The sequence below is a fragment of the Vanacampus margaritifer genome, chromosome 2, assembly GCF_051991255.1.
Source record: "Vanacampus margaritifer isolate UIUO_Vmar chromosome 2, RoL_Vmar_1.0, whole genome shotgun sequence".
NCBI classification, from domain to species: Eukaryota; Metazoa; Chordata; class Actinopteri; order Syngnathiformes; family Syngnathidae; genus Vanacampus; species Vanacampus margaritifer.
In genome coordinates, this window is record NC_135433.1 from 37870592 (window position 1) to 37890094 (window position 19503).

Sequence of the window (19503 nt, forward strand, 5' to 3'; positions counted from 1 at the left end):
GTGTGTGTGTGTGTGTGTCTGACCTCGCCAATATTATAGGCAGACCCATCTAAGCAAATCATCAGGTTGTTGTTTTTTTTGTGTGCAAGTTGTTAGTCAATTGCAACTCTCATTATACTTCTGTATCCTCTCTACTAACTAACTAGGGTTAATAATTTCCCCTTGAGAGTACCTTTGGTTAAAAGCAAAGCGTGGTGAGTCTGTGTTTTCGAAATGCAGTGATGTAGTGTGAGCGTCAATCGCCTGCTATGTTTTCTGCCGTATTGCTTGGTGTGCAGTGGGCTTCAGTGTTACCCTTGGGCTCAAAGTTTGGAAAAAGGATACGATTTTAGGAATCGCTTTAGATTGGGGTTAGGGTTGTTTGGTGTTATGGTTAGGGGTTGGGATTAGGATTGGGAGACAATAACAAAGGGGTTCCCCATCCCTGTTTAAGAGAGCCACTGTGTTCATGAATGCATGCAAGGAGGCCTTACAGGCCTTATAGTCATCTACGCAAAAGACAATAAATAACATTGGAGTCAAATAGATTATAGTGACAGAATTCATCAACAATAGACTTTCCTGTGGAATAACACTGCAGTCAGTAACATGCACGAAGCAAAACAAAAAAAACATACATTTCCCCACAGAAGATTTAATACAATGAGCGCAATAGTTAATTTATGACTTTAATTACACTTATAAGGTGACTTAGCGTCCATGTTGTGATTACGTAATCTGGAGGATTGCGGTTTGTGTGGGTCTGATGCAGACACAATGGGAACATCCCCAAAAAAAAAAGCTGTAACAATTCCCAACAACGCTCGTGTGCAGCGAGACTCGGGAGAACGCGAGAGACAACAAAACCCGAAGCAAACAGTCGTTCTGTTTAGGCGAGACCGACAAGTCTGGACAGCATCTTTCTTCCCAACCCCCCCCCCCCCCTGTGTTATTCTTTTAATTGTTGCCAAGCGAATGAGTCATGCACTTGTAACGAGGAGGCCCGAATTGTTTTAATTGTTTCTGCGGCACATTCCTTCGATGTCATCCGCACTCCAAATCCTCTTTGCTCTTTCGCTCCATGATAAGTGTCAAAAACACACAAGTCGCTTGTTCCAGCAAGTTGTTCTCTTACAAGTACTCCCTTGTGTATATAAGATTAAAATAATATTTAGACTCTGCTGGGTTGCACATGTATGCCTTTGATATGGTTCAAAATCAATAGATTCTTGCTCAGCTAAAAAAAATAAAATAGGAACAAGCAATGACAGGAAAAACTGTATGTGACTTTGCTTGAAACCTAATTTAGACTAACGCGGAAATGACTGAAAATCAACAGACTCTTGCTCAGCTAAAGAAATGAAGTGGCTTGAGGAACAAAGGGTTATAACAAATATGGACTTTGCCGCTGAACTTAGCATAAACTGACTTCGATATGACTCGACATGAATACATTCTTGCTCGGATGAGGAAATCCATTAGGGTGAGGAACGAGCACTTATAGAAAAAAAAAAGTTGACTTTTCCTGAGAACCCGTGCACACTGGATCGGATATGACTCAAAGTCAGTAGATTCTTGCTCGGCTAAATAAATTAAACACTGAGAGATGAACGAAGAAAATACATTTAAACCCAAAGATTCAAAACGATGTGATTCTTGCTCAGATAAAGAAATAACTTGAGGGATGAGCTGTGATGAGAAAAAGTTGACTTTGCCTTTAGAACGTGAAGTAACGTGACTGTAATTTGTTATTTGGTACGGCTCGTTTTAGGGATCAAGGTTTAGTGTTGGGATTAGGGTTTAGGTTTGGTCGGGACTGGTTTTAGGTTTTGGGTTTGATTAGGATTAGGATTGTCACAACAGTGGGTGTAAGGATTAGGGTTTAGATACTATGGCCATTTTGAGTCTGGGATGGGCTAATAAATAATCCTGGTAGGTCTGTTGGCAAAATTTGTCAAAAGTTGTAAAAAGTGAAAATGTCATCAAGGACAACTTTGGTCATCCTGTGGTAGACTTTAGCTTCCTGACGACTTCTCGTGTACATGTCATTTCTAACCACTTCAGCCATCTTGTGTCAGATATGTTGAAGAATCAATAGAATTCTAGGTTAGACTTGGGGTTCCTGATGATTTTCAATGTTCATTTGCTTTTGAGTGTGTTTCGAGATGATTGCAAAGTGAAAATGTCCAAAAAGAAGCTAATGTCTGCTGCCGATGTTAGCATATAGTGTGTTGTCTGATTTTGCCGGCAGTTTTGCGCCAATGTTGCTAAAGCTATTCGGACTGCGGTCAGAGCGTGGAATGTCGTGACAGCGTCACTCAGCATTCGTCACACAGTACTACGACAACACATCACGCACGTAATGCCGCTACAGAGCTGTGAAACCGTTTTTTTTCTTCTTCTTTTTTTACAGTGTTACTACACAGATAGAAAAGATCATACAAAAATGTGGCTAGCAGTCACTGCCTGCCCGTTGGTCCGTTGACTTGTTATCCTTCTGAACATATTCCTGATCTTGAGTTTGTATTCCATGTTGGAAGAGCTTCGAGCAGCATGAAGAAGAGAGTCTTCCCCCGAGCGGGGTCATACGCAGCCGCAATACTTGGCTGAAATGTTCTGTATGGTGTGGTAGCGGCTGCGGTTATCCAGGAAGGAGAAGTCCTTCTCGAAGGCGGTGGGCCGGCAGCAGGGGCCGCTGCCCACCTTGTCCTTGCGACCCTTCTTCCGGAAGCCTGTCCTCATCATGTGCTCCATGGTGATGTCGTAGTTGCGCCTCTGCGCCGTGCACTTGCCGCTGCAGTAGCGCAGCATCACCGTCTCGTCGCTGTCGTACCCCAGGCCCAGCTCGCTCACCGTCAGCTCCAGTTCCCTTACTGAGCACGGCTTGGCCCGCCGCGCTCTTTTAGTCCTCCGGCTCTGGCTTTGATCGCGGTTTTTCCGACGCTTGCCGTCCAGTAGAGTCCCCACCACGTGCTGAAGCTCACCTTCTGTGAAGCTCTGGAACATCATGGACACTGGGGGGGGGGGGGGGGATGCCAGAAGGACACAAGAGTTGGTAGGATGTCAAAGTTGTGTTCAAATAAAATAACTATAAGGGGTTGGCTTGGGTTTGGAAAGTTAGGGTTTAGATACAATTGGGGTTTAGTTTGTGGTTGTGATTTTTAGGTGTTGTTGAGTGTAGGGTTAGGTTTAGTTGGAGTTATTGTTGATGTTTGGGATTTGGGTTCGGGCTTGTGTGGAAAGTACTCCCCCAAATAATTACTTGAGTAAAACTCAGTGTAAAAATACACAAGTGCTGATTTAATTTATACATGATTAATGCAATATTTTTTTGTGATTAATTAATTAGTTAACGCTTTAACTTTGACAGCACTAATATTTACCAACAATTGCACATCAGGATAGCAAAAATTAAACATTTATAAAGTCAAATAATCTCAGCAAATTCAGCCACAAGAAATGGTCTTAAATTAGTTTTCTTTGTTTATACCTGTGAACCAGCACAATAGACTCACCAGGCAAGGGTACGGATTTTCTCAGATTCTTCGTCATAGTAAGACAAACATTAAATAGGCGGCCAGGGGTGTTGTGCCTTTTCAGACTGCGAGCCGCATGCCGAGGAAACCCTCCATTGTTTCTGCCAGGGGTCACGTAAATAAAAATGTTTGCTTGTGTGTTGGTCCGAGGAGAGTTTGTGTGCGGTCATGTGACTGCCTTGGCTCCATTATTTTTTTTAAATGGCACAACATCGCTAGCAGTTATGTTGGATCTTTGAAACTGAGTCATGTGACAGCACTTAAGACAGACCTCGAACTGATACACTAAATAAATAAATAAACCGCACAAGCATTAAACGTTGATACAAATAAGTAGCAGGTTTAATGTAGCTCTTTGTAACAGGGGTCTAAAACTATTACAGCAAATACAATGGGATAGATGCCACGGACTTCCGACTTCCGGGTTTTACACATCAGCGCTGTTTCCGGCCACTGCTGGCCGCGTTCCTACACTCGCACCCCCACCCCTGCGCCCCCCAACCGCGCGCTCCCGCTTATCGCCGGGAGGGCGTCTCGGCTATTTGAAATGCTTCGGACACTGCCTCGCACCCGTCGACGGGAACGCGCAACCGAGGGGCACAAAGGCGGAAGCGCAAGTACTGGGAAGCGCCCCACATGTCACAAACCGGAAACGAAAACAAAGTTGATGGGTGAAAACCCGGAAGTGGGAAGTCCCGCCTCCTCCGTGGCATATAGTCCATTTATCCCAGAACTCGATTAATTTCATGTCATGGAGTAAATGTAGCACATTACTGACTAACTCTGTTGTGTTGTGGTATTAGTTTGAATTGGGGTTAGTATTAAATTTGGATTTTGGTTAGATTAGGTTCGGGGGGTTGAAGTTTTAGGCTAAGGGTTTGCGTTATGTTTAAGGGCTAAAGGTTGTGGATAGGTTTAGGGTTGAATTTAGGCTTTGGTTCAGAGTTAATGTGTATCATTTGGGCTATTGGTAAATTTAGGAACCGTTAGTGTTTTGTCAGGGTTGGGTTCACAGTTTGAGGTGGAGTTGATTATTGAGTTGGGGTTACATGAAAGGGTTAGGGTAAAGAGTTTGAGGTTGGTGTAAGAAATTTGATTAAATTGAGTTGTTTAGGGGTTAGGGTTATGTTTAGGGTTTGTGGTCTTTCTGGGTAAGGTTTAGGATTATTATGATTATCCTGTCAGACCCAATGCCTCAATTAGGACTATTCAAATTGTGACTGAAGACTTTCTTTAGACTTGAGACTCGGCCTTGGCCACTTGTTGCTCTGGCACAGGTTCGAATTGTGAACAAATTTTCCTGTTGACTGCCACCTTGATGTTGAATTGGATTTGATTTAGGGGTCAGGTGAGGTTAGGGTAAGGCTTGAGTTGGGGATTAGGGTTGTGTTTGGGTTTCGGGGTTGGATTAAAGTTAGAGTTTAGGATCATGTGTGGGGTGATGCTCATGGGCAACACAGCAGCGGAGTGGTTAGCACATCTGCCTCACAGTTCTGAGGTTGGCGATTCAAATACACCTTTTGGCCTTTGTATCTGCTCGCTGTGCTTGAGTTGTTTTTTTCCAGGTGCTTCTGCTTCCTCCCACTTTGCAAAAACAGGTCCATTGAAAACTCTAAATTATCCTGAGTTGTGAATGCGAGTGCGAATGGTTGTTTGTCCATATATTCAAGATCAATCGCAACTCGCGTGAGGATAAATGGTCTAGATAAGAAAATGGAGGGATGGAGGGTTTTCGTTCAGGGTTGCGTAACACGTTTATGCACCCCGTCTAACACATTAGCATTAGCAGTTAGCAGCATGATGATGATGATGATGATAGTGAAGGTGGGTCTTACACTCTGAAAGTAGTGAGTTGACGTTGTCTGTTGATCGTGTCCTCCGATGAAGAGCCCCGGACCAGGTGGCCGCTGGCGAGGAGGATGGAGTTCCTGAGAATGGCGGATGCCGCGAGGAGAATGAGGATGACGATGAGGATGAGGAGGAAGATGAGGCTTGGTGTTTGGTCTTTGCTTTTGGGGGTCCAGCGATGGTGTCCATGTTTCTAATGAGGATGATAGACAGGGCGGCGCCACAGAGCATGCAGGCAAAAGTAGCACTTTTCCATAACTTCATCTTAGAGCGTGGAGGAGCATTGAGACGCTGGCAAGAGAAGAAGAAAAATGCAAACCATCACTCATGGGGCAAAAGAATGCAACAATAGGGTTGTGTGTCTGCTTTCATTTTCATAAATTTGCAACCCATGTAGAAAGCACATTTCATGAGGTTTGGGTAACTCCATCATCATCATCACACACACACACACAAAATATCCACTTGTCAATGACAACCCATAATTCATTGTGTTAGGTGTTAATAAAAGGGCGAGAATTTGTGTGAGGCATTGTGTTAAGGTTATGCTCAGTGTTTAGGGTTGGGATTGGTAGAGTTAGAGTCAGGTTCATCTTTGGGTCTGGTGATTGTGTAAACTGGGTTAGGTTGGTGTTAGGGTTGGTCTAAGGTGTGAGAATTTGGGTAAGGGTTGGGTAGACTTAGTGTCTTTATGTTTGGTTTGTGGTTATGGTTGGGCAGGGGTTGGTGTTGGGTCCAGGTAGAGTGAGGGTTGGTCTTTGTATCAAGTTCAGGATAAGAGTCTGAGTAAAGGTTTGAGGTTAAAAGGTTGAAGGGTTTCGGTTTGGGATGGTTGTATGTTTGGGGTTAATCTTTTGGTGGAGTTGTTTTAGGCAAGGTTGGGTTCTGGTAAAGTTGATGTTGGACTTTGGCCCAGATTTGGGGTTTGGTAAAATAATAAACCACTATCATTTCGCCTGTCGCAGCAGAAAGTGGGCGTGGTAAGTAGGCTTGTAAACCTCCTTTGGTTGGATCAACCCCCCCTCAAAAAAAAAAAGGAAGAAGTGGAGGAGAGATTAACATTCCCTCTTAAAGTGTCCTCTGGTTTGGGTTATGAATGGGGTTGAGGGTTTGCATTTGGGTACAGTGTTTACAGTTTGTTCCCACAATTCCACTTCTTCCTGGTTTCCATCTTACTCTCACTTGGTGACACCTGGGAATGTAGCGTGAGCGACTCCCAACATTTCAGTCATGCCCAAGGAGGGGAAAAAAAGTGCAGGCAGGTTGGTTGAATGTTTCGTAAACCTTTAAGCCTCGAGGCCTTATACATACGTAAACATGTTTTTTAATTAGCTGTTCAAGACATTAAACATTAAAACAATATATCTTTTTCTAGCCCACCTTTCACAATCGCCATCAGTCATGTTCTTTTGTGCACTTACGGCTTCACATTTTTCTTATCATGTCACTTGCAAAAAAAATTCAAAAAAATCTTTTCCCTTGAGCCGGAAACAAGTAACTGTCTGTCAGTATCTAACAGCAAATCCAGACTGGCCCTTAAAGTGTTTTGCCAGACTGGATTGTGTTCACACATGTCTATGTAGCACACATTGACACATACATGTGGAAAATTGCCATTAAAGCATATGTAAATGATGTGAGGCCTTAGGAATCATGCTAATGCGACACTGGCATGTAACAAGGAGAATTGCCTCCGTGACCTGGGATCACCTATTTTTTGGCAGATCGTTTTATTTGTGGACCAGCCAGGATTCGCCAGTTGCGTTAGCGCTAGCATTGATGCTAATGTAACAGGCATGTTCATTCACTTAGCTTCCAGTTTGAAAGTTTATAACAATTTTGAGATGGGAAACATGTAACAAAATGTTAAAACATATCGAAGGTCAAGTCTGCGCTTGCAAGTCAAACCAAACAAAAAAATTGTCAGAATGACGGCTCATATGTTGAACATTCCTCAGCCCACTTGTATCTCAAGGCACCTCTTTATTTTGGTCACTTTACTCAAGAGTCGTCATTATTTGAAACAGCTCTGAGTGTTGTGCAGTGCAGTTGACACGGTTGCAAGTTACAACGCCAACCCGAGAGAAGGTGTACCAAAAAGTGTTTTTTTTTTCCGGAATGAGGGCTGACAGACAACGACACGGATGAGCGCTCGGCTTCCGGAGAAGCGGCGCTGATGTTTGCCAGCACGCCGACCGGCCGGGAGGGTGAGGAAGGATGAGGAAGGATGAGGAAGGTGGAACCCCGGGAGGAAAAGGAGAGGAAGCAGCAGGAAAAGTCATCGGCAAACAAAAATAAAAGAAGCCGACGAGGCCCTTGAAACAAAACAAACGCAGGAAAATATGGAGAAAAGCGCTCATTTTGTGTGCGTGTTTCGCTGAGAAGCAAGCACATGTGTGGAACCACCGACAGTCTCCGAGGATCGTTTAGCGTGTTTGAGGCTGACCGTGAAAACTCAGCCAAGAATGATAAGAATGCTAATACCATCCTGGCCCCTGTTAGTTCGAAACAAATGTCAAATAAACAAACAAATAAAAAAGTCTATTTCTGGACTTTTTCTGTGATGAGATCAAAACAAGCTGGTGGGCATTAACGTGATGACGACCGCCATCACAGGAAGATCAAAGCACTGATTAAGCATCCAATCAGATTGCTTTCCTGTCATCCCTGTTACACTACACACTCGCACCCGTCGACGGGAACGCGCAACTGAGGGTCACAAGAGCGGAAGCACAAGCGCAAGCACACGTCGCAAACAACAACCGGAAACAGCGCTGATGTGTGAAACCTGGAAGTCGGAAGTCCCGCCTCTTCTGTGGCATATACCCCCGTTGACCTGACCGGGATGGTTCTGCGCGGAGACTCTACGTTTTCCCTCCAGCCAATCACAGAGCGGGATGGTGTATTGCCAAAGGGAGCTGATTTGCCAAGGCCGTCAAGGCATACTAAATGAATTAAATGAACGGAAGTCCTTTATTTGCATTCAAATGGGTTTTAACGATATCATATAATTTTCAAATATTGGATAAATAAAGATAAACACGCTTGGTAAGCCTTTTAAGAAACACAGCTTCATGCAACAGGAGCTTCTGAGCCCTGTTGTTGAGTGATGCAGTTTGCCTGCTTGCTGTTAAACAGGTAAGTGCCAAACACAGAGTGTTAGTCTGCTAATTAGCGGCATGCTAATTTAGCAACATGCTAGTAAGCTACCAGTGCTGAGTGAGTTGCTGTCAGAGGCAGTGAGTGTGAGCCCGATGGGAGGTTCGGCAGTTTGGTATGTTGTGTTTACAAACTGCAACAAAAATGTTACTCTACCTTTAAAAAGTTGGGTCAAAACTATTCCAATATGGCTCAAAAAAGGACTAACACAACTTTTTGGGTTATTCATTTAACCCAAAAGTGAATAAATAACCCTCTAAACAACCCAATGTTGGGGGGTAAGCACAACAATTTGAGATTTCTAATATAAATTAAATTTATTTGAAAAACTTTAATGTTTTAAACATTTGGGATTTGTATTTAAAAAATTTTTTTACAGTACAAATATTTAAAAAAAAATTGTGAAGAATTTATGCATATATATATTTGAAGTCATATTTTTTTTAATTCTTCACTAAAAAGTATATTTAAATATTATAAGTTTATCAACCAAAAATTTACGAAGTAAACGTTTATTAAAAATTACAATGCAAACGTTAAGAAAGAGGAAATTTAGCAAAGATTTTTTTGTTGCTACACTAGAAATTAATGAATTTCCTTTCTTTGGTCCTTCCTCGGGTCTCCTGACGGCCTCATGACTCTAGCTGCAAGTGTTTGGTTTAGGTGAACGGTATTGGATTTTTTAATAGGTTTTTAGGTGAACTAATGAATACACACACACTCGCACGCACGCACACACATACAAAAAAAAAAAAAAGCAATGATGATGACATGTCAAATCGGTAAAATTACCGAATGAACAAATAAATGAATGAAAAAATAAATAAAAATAAATTAATGAAGAAAAATATATTTTTTTAGTATTATTATTTCAATATTCATTCTCTGAATTCTCTATTGTCACAAGGGAAACGAGCGCGCTGGAGTCTATCTCAGCATTTAAATAATAAAACATTAAGCCGTAAAACATTTTAGACGCTTACAAAATTTTATACAAGAAAAATGAAAATGAAATAGTTTTAGCAAACTTAATTATTTGTATTTAAAAAAAATAAAAGGAATCACATGCACACTAAATAATTAGCAAAAACTTTTAATTTGTATTTTTTAAATACAGTAAAAAAGGACTGACTACAAATTTCAAAAGAAATATTTTTTGTGAAAAAACATCCATCCATCCATTTTCTCAACTGCTTGTTGCGGGGTGCAGGAGCCTATCCCAGCTGGCTTCGGGCAGTAGGCGGGGTATGCCCTGAACTGGTTGCCAGCCATTGCAGGTGAAAAAACATTTAATTTAAAAAGCTATTTTTCTCCACAACAAAATGCAAAAGAAACACTTTTATTGAATAAAATTTTCCAAATCCATCCTACATTTCCAAATGAAAGTGTTTCCGTCCCTTTGTGACTCAGGCACGTGACGTGTTTCTGCAGCGTGTGATGTGCGTCCATTTGGAACACGTCACTTACAAACGCACCCAAACGTGACACGAGTGTGCGAACCTAAATAAAGTCTTCAATTCATATCTTTGACTGCATTTTGGCTCGGTGACAGCATCTCTCGGCGCTCACACGCCACTTCGAGGCCGTCCTTTTCTTTTGCCGTTTTAACGCCATTCCTGACGCATGAGGCGTTTAGGGCACCGCGAAAAAAGGAACCCTCTTGTTGGGGGCGCTCAAAGATGCCATTATCCGTCGGGCGTACGATTAACGAGGAATAATTGGGCGAGTGCCGAGCCGCCTGGAGGAAGATGAGGCACCGAAGTGACATGAAGACGCTTCTGAAGGTCGGCTATGAAGCGTCTCTTTGTGCGGAGGAGATAGCGGCTTTTTTTTTTTTTTTTTTTTACGACCGTGACTTCCCCGGGTCATGTGACGTGACAACAAAGTCAGACGCTGCATGCTCCCGTCGCATAACACCTGATAATCCACTTTACATAATGGCTCTTGATATGAGACCCGCGAAGCGTGGGGCTTGAACGCGCCGTGCACTTCGGCCCGTCATCAAGACGCGGAAGATTACGACAGCGCTGTAAACAAACGAGAGGCGAGATTTGCACCTACTGTGCGTCGTCGTGTGTAAAAAAATCAATAGGGGCTCCCACCGGGAGGCGTGGTCTTACCTTTGGCCTCCCGAGTCAGCGGCAGGTGGGCCAGGAGCAGAGTGCTCGCAGAGGTAACAGGGACATATTCCAAAGATCAAGGCGGGATTAGCACTAATGCCTGCAGTCGGCTTTATCTGCTGTCACGTGGGTGAACACCTGGCGGAACCGACCAGGCCTTTCCTTTAGATACACTTGGCGTGCGTGCATGTGTGTGTGTGTGTGTGTGTGTGTGTGTGTGTGTGTGTGTGTGTGTGTGTTAATCCAGCAGACAGCCAACCTCAACTCAGCTCTAGAGCACCAACACCTTCCTTGCAAGATCTTGCTTTATTCATGAGATGCCTCAACGGGTCTGGAGAGGTTCTCTAATAAAGTGGATATCCTGAGACAGGACTGGCTGTTCTAAACGAATGGTCAAGCGCGACTGCTTGAGTCATCTGGGGAAGCAGATCACATGTTGTCATCTACTAGCCAACAATGCAATTTTAGGTGGGAGGTGCCATGTCGGGTCTGGAGCCGCGTGACAATTTATGTCAGATTCAGTCTTTTAATCTCCTATAAATCGGAGAACGGGAAAGGAGTGCCTAGATAGCTCTGAAGTCACTCACTTTGGTGCATCACCGTTTGTGATGAATTTAACTTCCTAAACTTCTATAAAGTTGACTCGTCACCTTCCTATATGGCATGTTTGGTTAACAAAAAGGCAAATGCATTGACAGGTCTGGAACCATCAAATCAAAATAGATCTTCCACTGCTGTATTGGTCAATCTAAATGAAACTGAGGGCTTGAGTCAGCTTTTCTTTTTCTGTCTTCCTACAAGACTTTGTAGGTCTGGAGAATGTTCAAGCAAGCGCCTCAATGGGTCTGCAGAACGAGCACACAAGCACCGAGATGGGTCTGGTGGCCGTCACTTTAATTCGATTGAACCTTCCAATGATATACTTCAAGTCAGGAGAACAAGGAAGCAAATGCCTCAATGGGTCTGGAGACAGAAAAAAACATTTATGATAGACTTAACCGTCTAACCTTCCAAAGATTTGGCTCCTCATTTTTCTACGAAACTTATTTTTTCAAGTCAGGAGAATGAATAAACGAGCGTCTCAACGGGTATGGAGCGATACCATCATTTTCAAGCAATTCAATCTGTTTAATCAATCAAAAAGTTGGTTGGATCGTTATCTCTCTACTACACTTTTCTTTTCAGCTCTGGACAACAAGGAAGTGGACACTTTCACAGTTCTGGAGAATGAGGACGAGAGCACCACGGGTCTGAAGCTAAACCACCATTTCCTACTTACCGTCCCAAAATTTGGTTGGTTCTTTATCTACTAGACTTTTAAAATTTAGATAACAAGGACATGGGAACTTCAATTGGTCTGGAGAACAAAAAAATTGAGAACCATGACGGGTCAGGAGCCAAAACACCATTTGGGATGGAGTCTTCCTGGTTAGCCGCTACCTAAAAAGTTTGTTGGCTCTTTATCTTACATCTAAACATAGAGAACAAGGAAGCAAGCATCTCAACGTGTCTGGAGAAGGAGGGAGTGAGCACCTCCACGGGTCTGCTGAATGAGTGCCTTGACAGGTCTGAAGATTTGATTTTGTTAAATTTAAATTTTCTAACCTTCCGAAATGTGTATTTGTTGTCATCCTAGTACAGACTTAAGTTTTCTTTTCAAGTTTAGAGAACAAGGAAGCAAGCGCCTGGACAGGTCTGGAAAATGAGGACACAGGTTGAAGTTGATTCATCATCATCTTCCTACTCTTTTCAAGTCTGAAGAACAAGGGGGGGAAATGCCTCGACGGGTCTGAAGCCGCTCACTTTGATGCATCCCAACATTTTCAACCTTTCTACACTAAAGTCAGTATAACCTTGCCTCTACTTTTTAAGTCAGAAGAATGAGGAAGCGAGTGCCTCAACGGGTTTGGAGATAACACCATTTGATTATATTCAAATTTTCTAACTTTCCGAAATGTGTATTTGTTATCTTCCTACTGGAGTTTTGGACAGATCAAGAACATGAGGACACAAGCATTTTGACAGGAGCCAAAAAGTTGGTTTGTTCGTCATCTTCCTCCTCTACTTTAATTCTCAAATCGGAAGAACAAGGAAGTAAATGCCTCGACGGGTCTGAAGCCGCTCACTTTGATGCATGCCAACATTTTCAACCTTTCTACACAAAAGTCAGAATAACCTTGCCTTTCTACAAGACTTTTCAAGTCAGAAGAATGAAGAAGCGAGTGCCTGGACGGGTCTGGAGCAGCCCACTTTGGCTCCGAGGTCAGTCTCTGAAATAAAGTGGATAAACTGGGACTAGATTGGCTGTTCTAAATTAAGCCTTGCGCTTGAGTCAGCGGTATGTTTGGAGCGCGGCTGCTGCTTGTTAGCGAAAGTTGCACACAAACGAGAGCAAATGTTGCTTTTATTGCAAAACCGACGTGGAAAAAAGTGATTTTGACGCAGACGGACTCGCGCCGGGTTGAACGGTCGCACCGAACGGCGCTCACAAATCCATGCAAGCACAGGCAAGTGAGGAAATATGATGACATTTTGCCTGCTTGCTAGCTTGAAAAACAAAAAGAACTTTCTGCTGCGGAGGTGGAAGCAAGCAAGGAAGCGTCGGCTCCCCCCTTCACTTTTTCTCATACTTGAACTTGTCAGCTGTGTGATTTAGTGGAGGCGTGGATGGAACGACGTGCCATTAGTCGTGGATGAGCGCGATCACACTCAATCAAACGTCACCATTTCAACGCTGTGCAACATTTATTAATGAGAAATTGGACTTCATGTAATTGTTTTTTGTAATTTCAGTGTTTTATTTAACAAGCTTGATTTGTTATTTTCAGTTATATATTTTATTTGTGTAGAATGTATTTTTTCCCATTTCTATTGCATTTTATTTGAGTCATAGTGTATATTGTATTTATTGACTAAATGTTTGTAAGAATATCTATTTTATGTTGATTGACTTTTTTTTTACTGTCCTAATTTATGACCTATTTTCTATTCAAGTTCAAACTAAATTTCAGTGTTTTGAATTCACATAATAATTGGTGCACTTTAAATAAATGCCAGAAATGAAATGCTTAATTTTATGTAATACATAAATAATAAATAATAGTAACGTTTTTAGTACAATTGTCTTTTTATTTAATTATTTGGAAAATATTTATTTGTATTCATAAGCAATAACTTAACAGAGTTAGCATTAGATGTTATTTTTGCAGCTGAAATAAATGTGTCAAATGAAATGTTAACTCTAAACCTAACCTCAACTTTTTTTGTTATATTTATTCAACAACATTAACGTTTGTGTTTTTTCAGATTTTCTCTTTTTTTGTGAGTGTTTTATACAATAAGTTACGTAATTTAAATAAATGAATTAGTGTTTGTAATGTTTTTCTGTGTAATGAGTCCCCAGAATAAACTTTGAGTTGGAAATAAAGTCCAAATTGTAACATTTACTTTAAATGACGTAAATAAAGTAAACAGTTTTATTCCAAAATAATTCATATTTATTGGTATTTACTGAGACATCACTTTGATTTTTATGTCTTGTATTATTTTATTTTGCTTTATAAGATAACTAAATAAAATTAAAAGTTTTAATTAACCGACTTTGTAATTTTGGAATTTTCAATACATTTAAAAAGCTTTGTTATTCGCATTATTTTTCTTTGCTGAAGTGGCTCAAAGAAATCACGTGGTTCTGCTGTTTGCATGCACGCATGCCGTGAACCAAAATTGGTTCCGCGCTAACGAGCTAAACATGATGATGATGATGATGGGCCAAAAATGGCTTCAAAACATAAGTGGGATGCGAGAGAACGTAAAATTGCGTCAGCGGCATTCCATGACAAGAGTCGTCCGAGCGTGGAGGTTTCTTGCGGCGATTGGGATCAAACCCGGCGTGTGCTGGGCCTCGCCGGGGTGTAAAACCAAAACGCCCAAGCCCTAAGCTCGGCCGGCTTAAGGCCGACAAAAGGAGATGCGGCGTCCTTACCGTTCGGGCCGGCTAATCCAGATTTAGCTGTGTGGCGTTTGTCTCGGGCTGACCTCCACCAGGAAAGTCCATCACCGTCTTGACGGGTGAGGAACGCGCATCCCGACTCGGCTGCGCCCTCCGGAGAGGGAGCTGTCCGGACTTGATTCGAGCCCTTTTCGCCTCTTTTCCTTTTTTATCACTCGCACTCCTTTGCGGGAAAGATCCAAATCGGCATTCCTGGGACTTTCATAGTTCTCCGAGCGGATCCGCGCGGGGAGGAAAAGTTTGGAAGGTGGTGGGCATCAGCATCTCGTCCGCAGCTGTGAGTGTGGAGCGGCGAGCGTATCTGCCTGCCTTTGCTCGCCTCCCCCCGGCCGCTCCAACTGTTGCTCCTCCTCCTCCTCCTCGGATTACCCCCGACATGATAATCTCCCTCAGGGCCGCGGCTCCTCGAGGATGCTTTGGCCCGGCGGGAACGAGGGCTTTACATTCACCTTCTGCTCGGCGAGAGAGTCGGGCTCGGAGTAGGAGGGGGGCGGCGGGGTCCGCCGCAATCTTTTAAGGGGAATTAGGAAAGTTCACAATAGGTTTTAACGCCACTAAGACAAGCCTAAACCCACTTAGACGAAATTATCACAGCAGAGGCATTCCGTGATAATGGAATCTAACGATGAAAGCGCCTCAACGGGTAGTGCTTTTCTTTTTGGGCACAGATGGTCGGGTGTTTTGTTCAAGGGCCGTAAGAAAATAAACAGTCCTAAAGAAGATCCGCAAACCAGGTGGGCAGGGAAGCCGATAAACAACAATCTTCACGTCTAAACTTCCGTGATGGGCTGCCAGACTGCCCGACGAGTCACCTTGCTAAGACCAAGTCATCAACTGCAAAGATCGGAGGTAACGGGGTGTTGGAATGCCTCTAAAGCCTTATAGAAAATGTGTCTCCTCACCTTAGGAGAACAAAGAGGTAAGCACATCGACGGGTCTGGAATCGCTTACTTTTGTATATATCACAATTTGTAATAGATTTAATGTCGCTTGCTCCTCAGTTTCCTACAAGACTTTTATTTTTCAAGTCAACTGAAGGAGGAGGCATGGTCTTCAACGGGTTTGGGAAAAAAATGCCACCATTTGTGGTGGAGTCAACTTTCCAAGCTCTCAAAAGTGGTCAGGGAAGCCGATAAACAAAAATTTCCATGCCTAAACATTCGTGATGGTCTGCCTGACTGCCCGACAAGTCACCTAGTTTGACCTCCAGCTTAGCCATCAACTTCCAGGCTTTGGCGCCATCAGGTTGTTGGAATTCCTCTAAAGCCTTCCAGAAAGTTCCCCCACTCAGTACACAGAAGGGGGAAACGCATAAACGGGTTTGGAGCCACTCACTTTATTACATATCACAATTCAGAATGCTTTAAACGTTGATTTCTCCTCCAAGTCAAGTGAACGAGGAGGCAAGGGCATTGTCGGGTCTGACCTTCCAAGAAGACTTTTCCTTTTAGACCAAGTAAACAATGATAGGTAGCCACATCGACAGGTCTGAAGCTTCTCACTTTTTTAATTTGTGAAAGTCTCAACTTTGACAGACCCAAAAAATTGGCTCTTCATATTCCTTCAAGATTTTTTTTCCCATTTCAGTTGAACCAGAGAGCAAATAAATCGACAGGTTTGGAGAAGCTCATCTACAGAACTCTGACTTTCAAGTCAGGTAAATAAGTATGCGTGCAACTTATCAGGTTTGGAGCCACCCCATCATCACCTTTCACTTTGCCAAAATTGTCATCTGCGGTTGAAAGCGCCTAAGAGGGTAGCATCTTTTTTTTTTCATGCAGATGGTCGGGTGTTGTTTTTGTGGAAGTAGGTGGGCAGGGAAGCTGATAAACAAAACTCTCTCGGTCTAAACATTTGTGATGATCTTCCAGACTGCCCAATGAGTCACTTGGTGCAGTCTACGGCCAAGCAGCATCGAGCTGTTGGAATTCTTCCCAACACTCAAAGTTTACAAGAAGTTCCAGAAATGTTCACTGAGCGCATGTGGAGGTCCTCATTTTGGCTTTCAAGTCTGCAGCCGGAGCCATAAATCAGTCAAAGTCAAGTTGACACTCAATAATTCAGGTCAACACTCTCAAAAGAAGCGACTAGTCAGGTCTGATCAATGCATTCATAGCTTTTATTTTAAGAATGGTGAGTCCGGAAGTTGCTGCATCTTGAAACCGGGGAGGCATTATGGAGTTCATGACATCAAGGCTGTTCATTCAAACATGACAGGTTTACTGCCTAAACGGGCTGCAGTCAAAAACTAAATTGATGAAGTTTTGGTGCACTATTGGAGGTCCTCATATTCCTGTTTGCAATCATCTAGCTCAGCCCATCAAAAGAAGTGACTAGACAGGTCTGATCAATTGATAAATCAACTCTAAAGTTCCATCATCTGAACTCATGGTGACACAACTGATGCTGTGGTAAAATTCAGAATTGTTAATCAACAGAAAGAAACATTTGATTCTCAATGGGTGGTCCTTAGATTCTTATTTGCAATACATGCAATGCAAATCGACCGCTTTAAAGACGCCACTAGACGGGTATGATCAATTGGTTAATGCTACCTAACAAATGGCTGCATCTTGAAGAAATGCAGGTGAAGCAGAGTTCATTACACAAGAGCAGCCAGCAGAGGGAGCCATTCTTCCACGTACTGCTGTTTTTCTGCCTCAACGGGCTGCAGTAGAACTTTAAATTGATGATGACTGTAGGTGTTTCTCAAACTGTCATTTGCAGTCATCAAGATCGCAAAAGATTTATTATGTTACTACTTGCATTTGTTTATGTAAGGTTAAGGTTCAGCTCGGCGCCTTCAAAGCAAAACAAATGAAGTGAGGTTCCCCAGCCAGGCAAAATTAATGAAAAAAATCCACAAATTTCAGAAGGCACATGCTGACATGCTCATTTCTCCTCAACCAGAAGTCGGTAAATTAGACTTAGATGTTATATATATGTTATATTAGCTCTGGGCCCCAGGCATTTAATGTTAAACTTTTAAAATATACAATGTTTTTGTAGTGGACAATCCCATACAGTAAAGTTATAACACAAAGAGGATGGAGTCAGGTTCCGCTGACAGACAAAATTAGCACATCATTCGTTTAAGTGCTGAACTCCTCGTGCATGCTTCTAATGATGACATTCTCAGTTTTCTCAAACAGAATTGCTCACTTGGATGCATTGTTACATTTAAGGTTTAGCTCTGATCCTCAGTCACCAGCTGTTCCATTAAAAAAAAAAAAAACACAGATAAATAAATCACCCACAGCACAAAATGTTGTCTTGGCATGTTGTTTTACAACCACACTTGGTAGGCTTGATTTATTCTAAATTGCCACAGTTGAGATTTAGCCCTGAGACTCAGTTGCCAGCCTTACGAGCTCCCCGAACACAAGTGAACTTTACATTACAAGGCCATGCTTGACACGAGGCCCACTTCCTGGCAGTGGCGCAGAGATGCCCGTCAACTGCTGCTTTCACTTTCAGGCCTTGAAAAGGAAACCACGTCGGGCAGGAGGGTCTCTCATATTGCTCACAGATGTCCCAAGGCCTTTTCTCTTGTTAAGAAAAAAAAAAAAAAAGAGCAGCTGCTGCTAATCGCTAAATCAAGTTGGGGGAGACAATACGAGCGAAACGCTCGACTGCGTACACACGAGGCCGCGGCTTGGATTACATCAGTGTGACACGCTGCCTATACAAAGAGAGAGAAAAGAACATCAAGGAAAAGCGTTTCAACATAGCGCGCCATTGGAACGCCGTTCCTTGTTTAGGTCCTGGCGGGAATTTCAAGGAAGCCCTCAATCAGCGTGTGAATAAACACTAGAGCCAGGTGTCATTAGCGGCTGGAATTAAAGCGCCAGCACGTTCCCGCTCGTGCAAGTACGACATCTCAGTCTAAACACAAACCATCGTGAGGAGCAACAATGAGGGCTTTTTTCTTGGAGGTGCGGTTTCAAGGTAAGCCAAAGAACAAAAATATACAAGGCAATTAGCTGCGAGACTGCAGAGGAGTTCTGGGGAATCACTTCAGAAGACATTTGGGTGACAAGCTCGCAGTGTGTGCTTTGCTTATTGGGCAGACACATCAGTTGAAACTTGTAGCTAAATGCCGCCCCCTGCCGTCTGCAGATGGCAGCTACATGTTGGAATTATGTGGTCCTACATCAATACTGCAACCTTTTGAAGCGCTTTTACGGACACCATGCGAGCTTAGCAATACCTATTATTATTTCTAAAAGAAAAAGGAAGGCAAAGAGATGGTGAATATATATTTAAATGAAAAATAAATAATATTTTAACTAAGTGCAAAAAAAAGTGAAGTGTAAAAAAGCAATTAAAATTTTAAGAAACTTTAATTTAAATTAAATTTTAAAAGGGTAAGGAAAAATATATATTTAAATGAAAAATAAATAATATTTTAACTAAGTGCAAAAAAAAGTGAAGTGTAAAAAAGCAATTAAAATTTTAAGAAACTTTAATTTAAATTAAATTTTAAAAGGGTAAGGAAAAATATACGAAGTTAAACATTTTATAAAGTTTTTAAAAAGGAAAAAATGATAAGTATCATACTTAAAAAAACAAAAATCTTATATTCTTTTAAATTAGGAAAAATATTTGAAAGAAAATATAAAATGTATTTGTAAGTTTTTTTTACATAAAGGTATAAAACTCAGTTTTTTTTTTTTTTAAAGAAACATTAAAAAGTTTTATTTTTATTTTAAACAATTATATTTAATTTAACTACATTTCGTGTAAGGAAAAATATACGAATGTTGTTTTGGTTTTCTGCCGTTTCCTGTTTCTGATTTTTCCCTTGCAGTTGCTGGGGAAACAGCTGGAGGGCGGATCCTACCGACAC

At 42.1% G+C, this 19503-nt stretch overlaps 1 protein-coding gene and 1 long non-coding RNA gene across 3 annotated transcripts; one reads left to right on the forward strand and one right to left on the reverse strand.

Moving 5' to 3' along the window:
* Positions 1–931: 931 nt before the first annotated feature.
* On the reverse strand, positions 932–14978 carry LOC144044636 (uncharacterized). Of its 2 annotated transcripts, none has more exons than XM_077559166.1 (3): positions 14628–14978; positions 5351–5654; positions 932–2993 (listed from the first exon to the last, which is right to left on the reverse strand). In XM_077559166.1, the coding sequence occupies exons 2-3, from the start codon at positions 5625–5627 to the stop codon at positions 2563–2565; spliced, it is 708 nt and encodes a 235-aa protein (XP_077415292.1). In that variant the 5' UTR covers positions 5628–5654; positions 14628–14978; the 3' UTR covers positions 932–2562. The 2 variants fall into 2 exon arrangements, with proteins under 2 accessions (XP_077415292.1, XP_077415293.1); XM_077559167.1 differs by lacking the exon at positions 14628–14978 and adding an exon at positions 10643–10899.
* Positions 10012–14067, forward strand: LOC144044637 (uncharacterized). Its single transcript, XR_013291313.1, has 3 exons — positions 10012–11730; positions 11828–12208; positions 12304–14067. It is a non-coding gene; the product is annotated as an uncharacterized LOC144044637 (long non-coding RNA).
* Positions 14979–19503: the final 4525 nt, after the last annotated feature.

What these genes read in the sequence shown, in the direction of transcription:
- LOC144044636 (XM_077559166.1), bottom strand. Translation starts at nt 5,627, where the DNA reads ATGAAGTTATGGAAAAGTGCTACTTTTGCCTGCATGCTCTGTGGCGCC. An exon ending in CAACTCACTACTTTCAGAGT is followed by an intron (nt 2,994 to 5,350) that starts GTAAGACCCACC and finishes CCCCCCCCCCAG; the next exon opens with TGTCCATGATGTTCCAGAGC.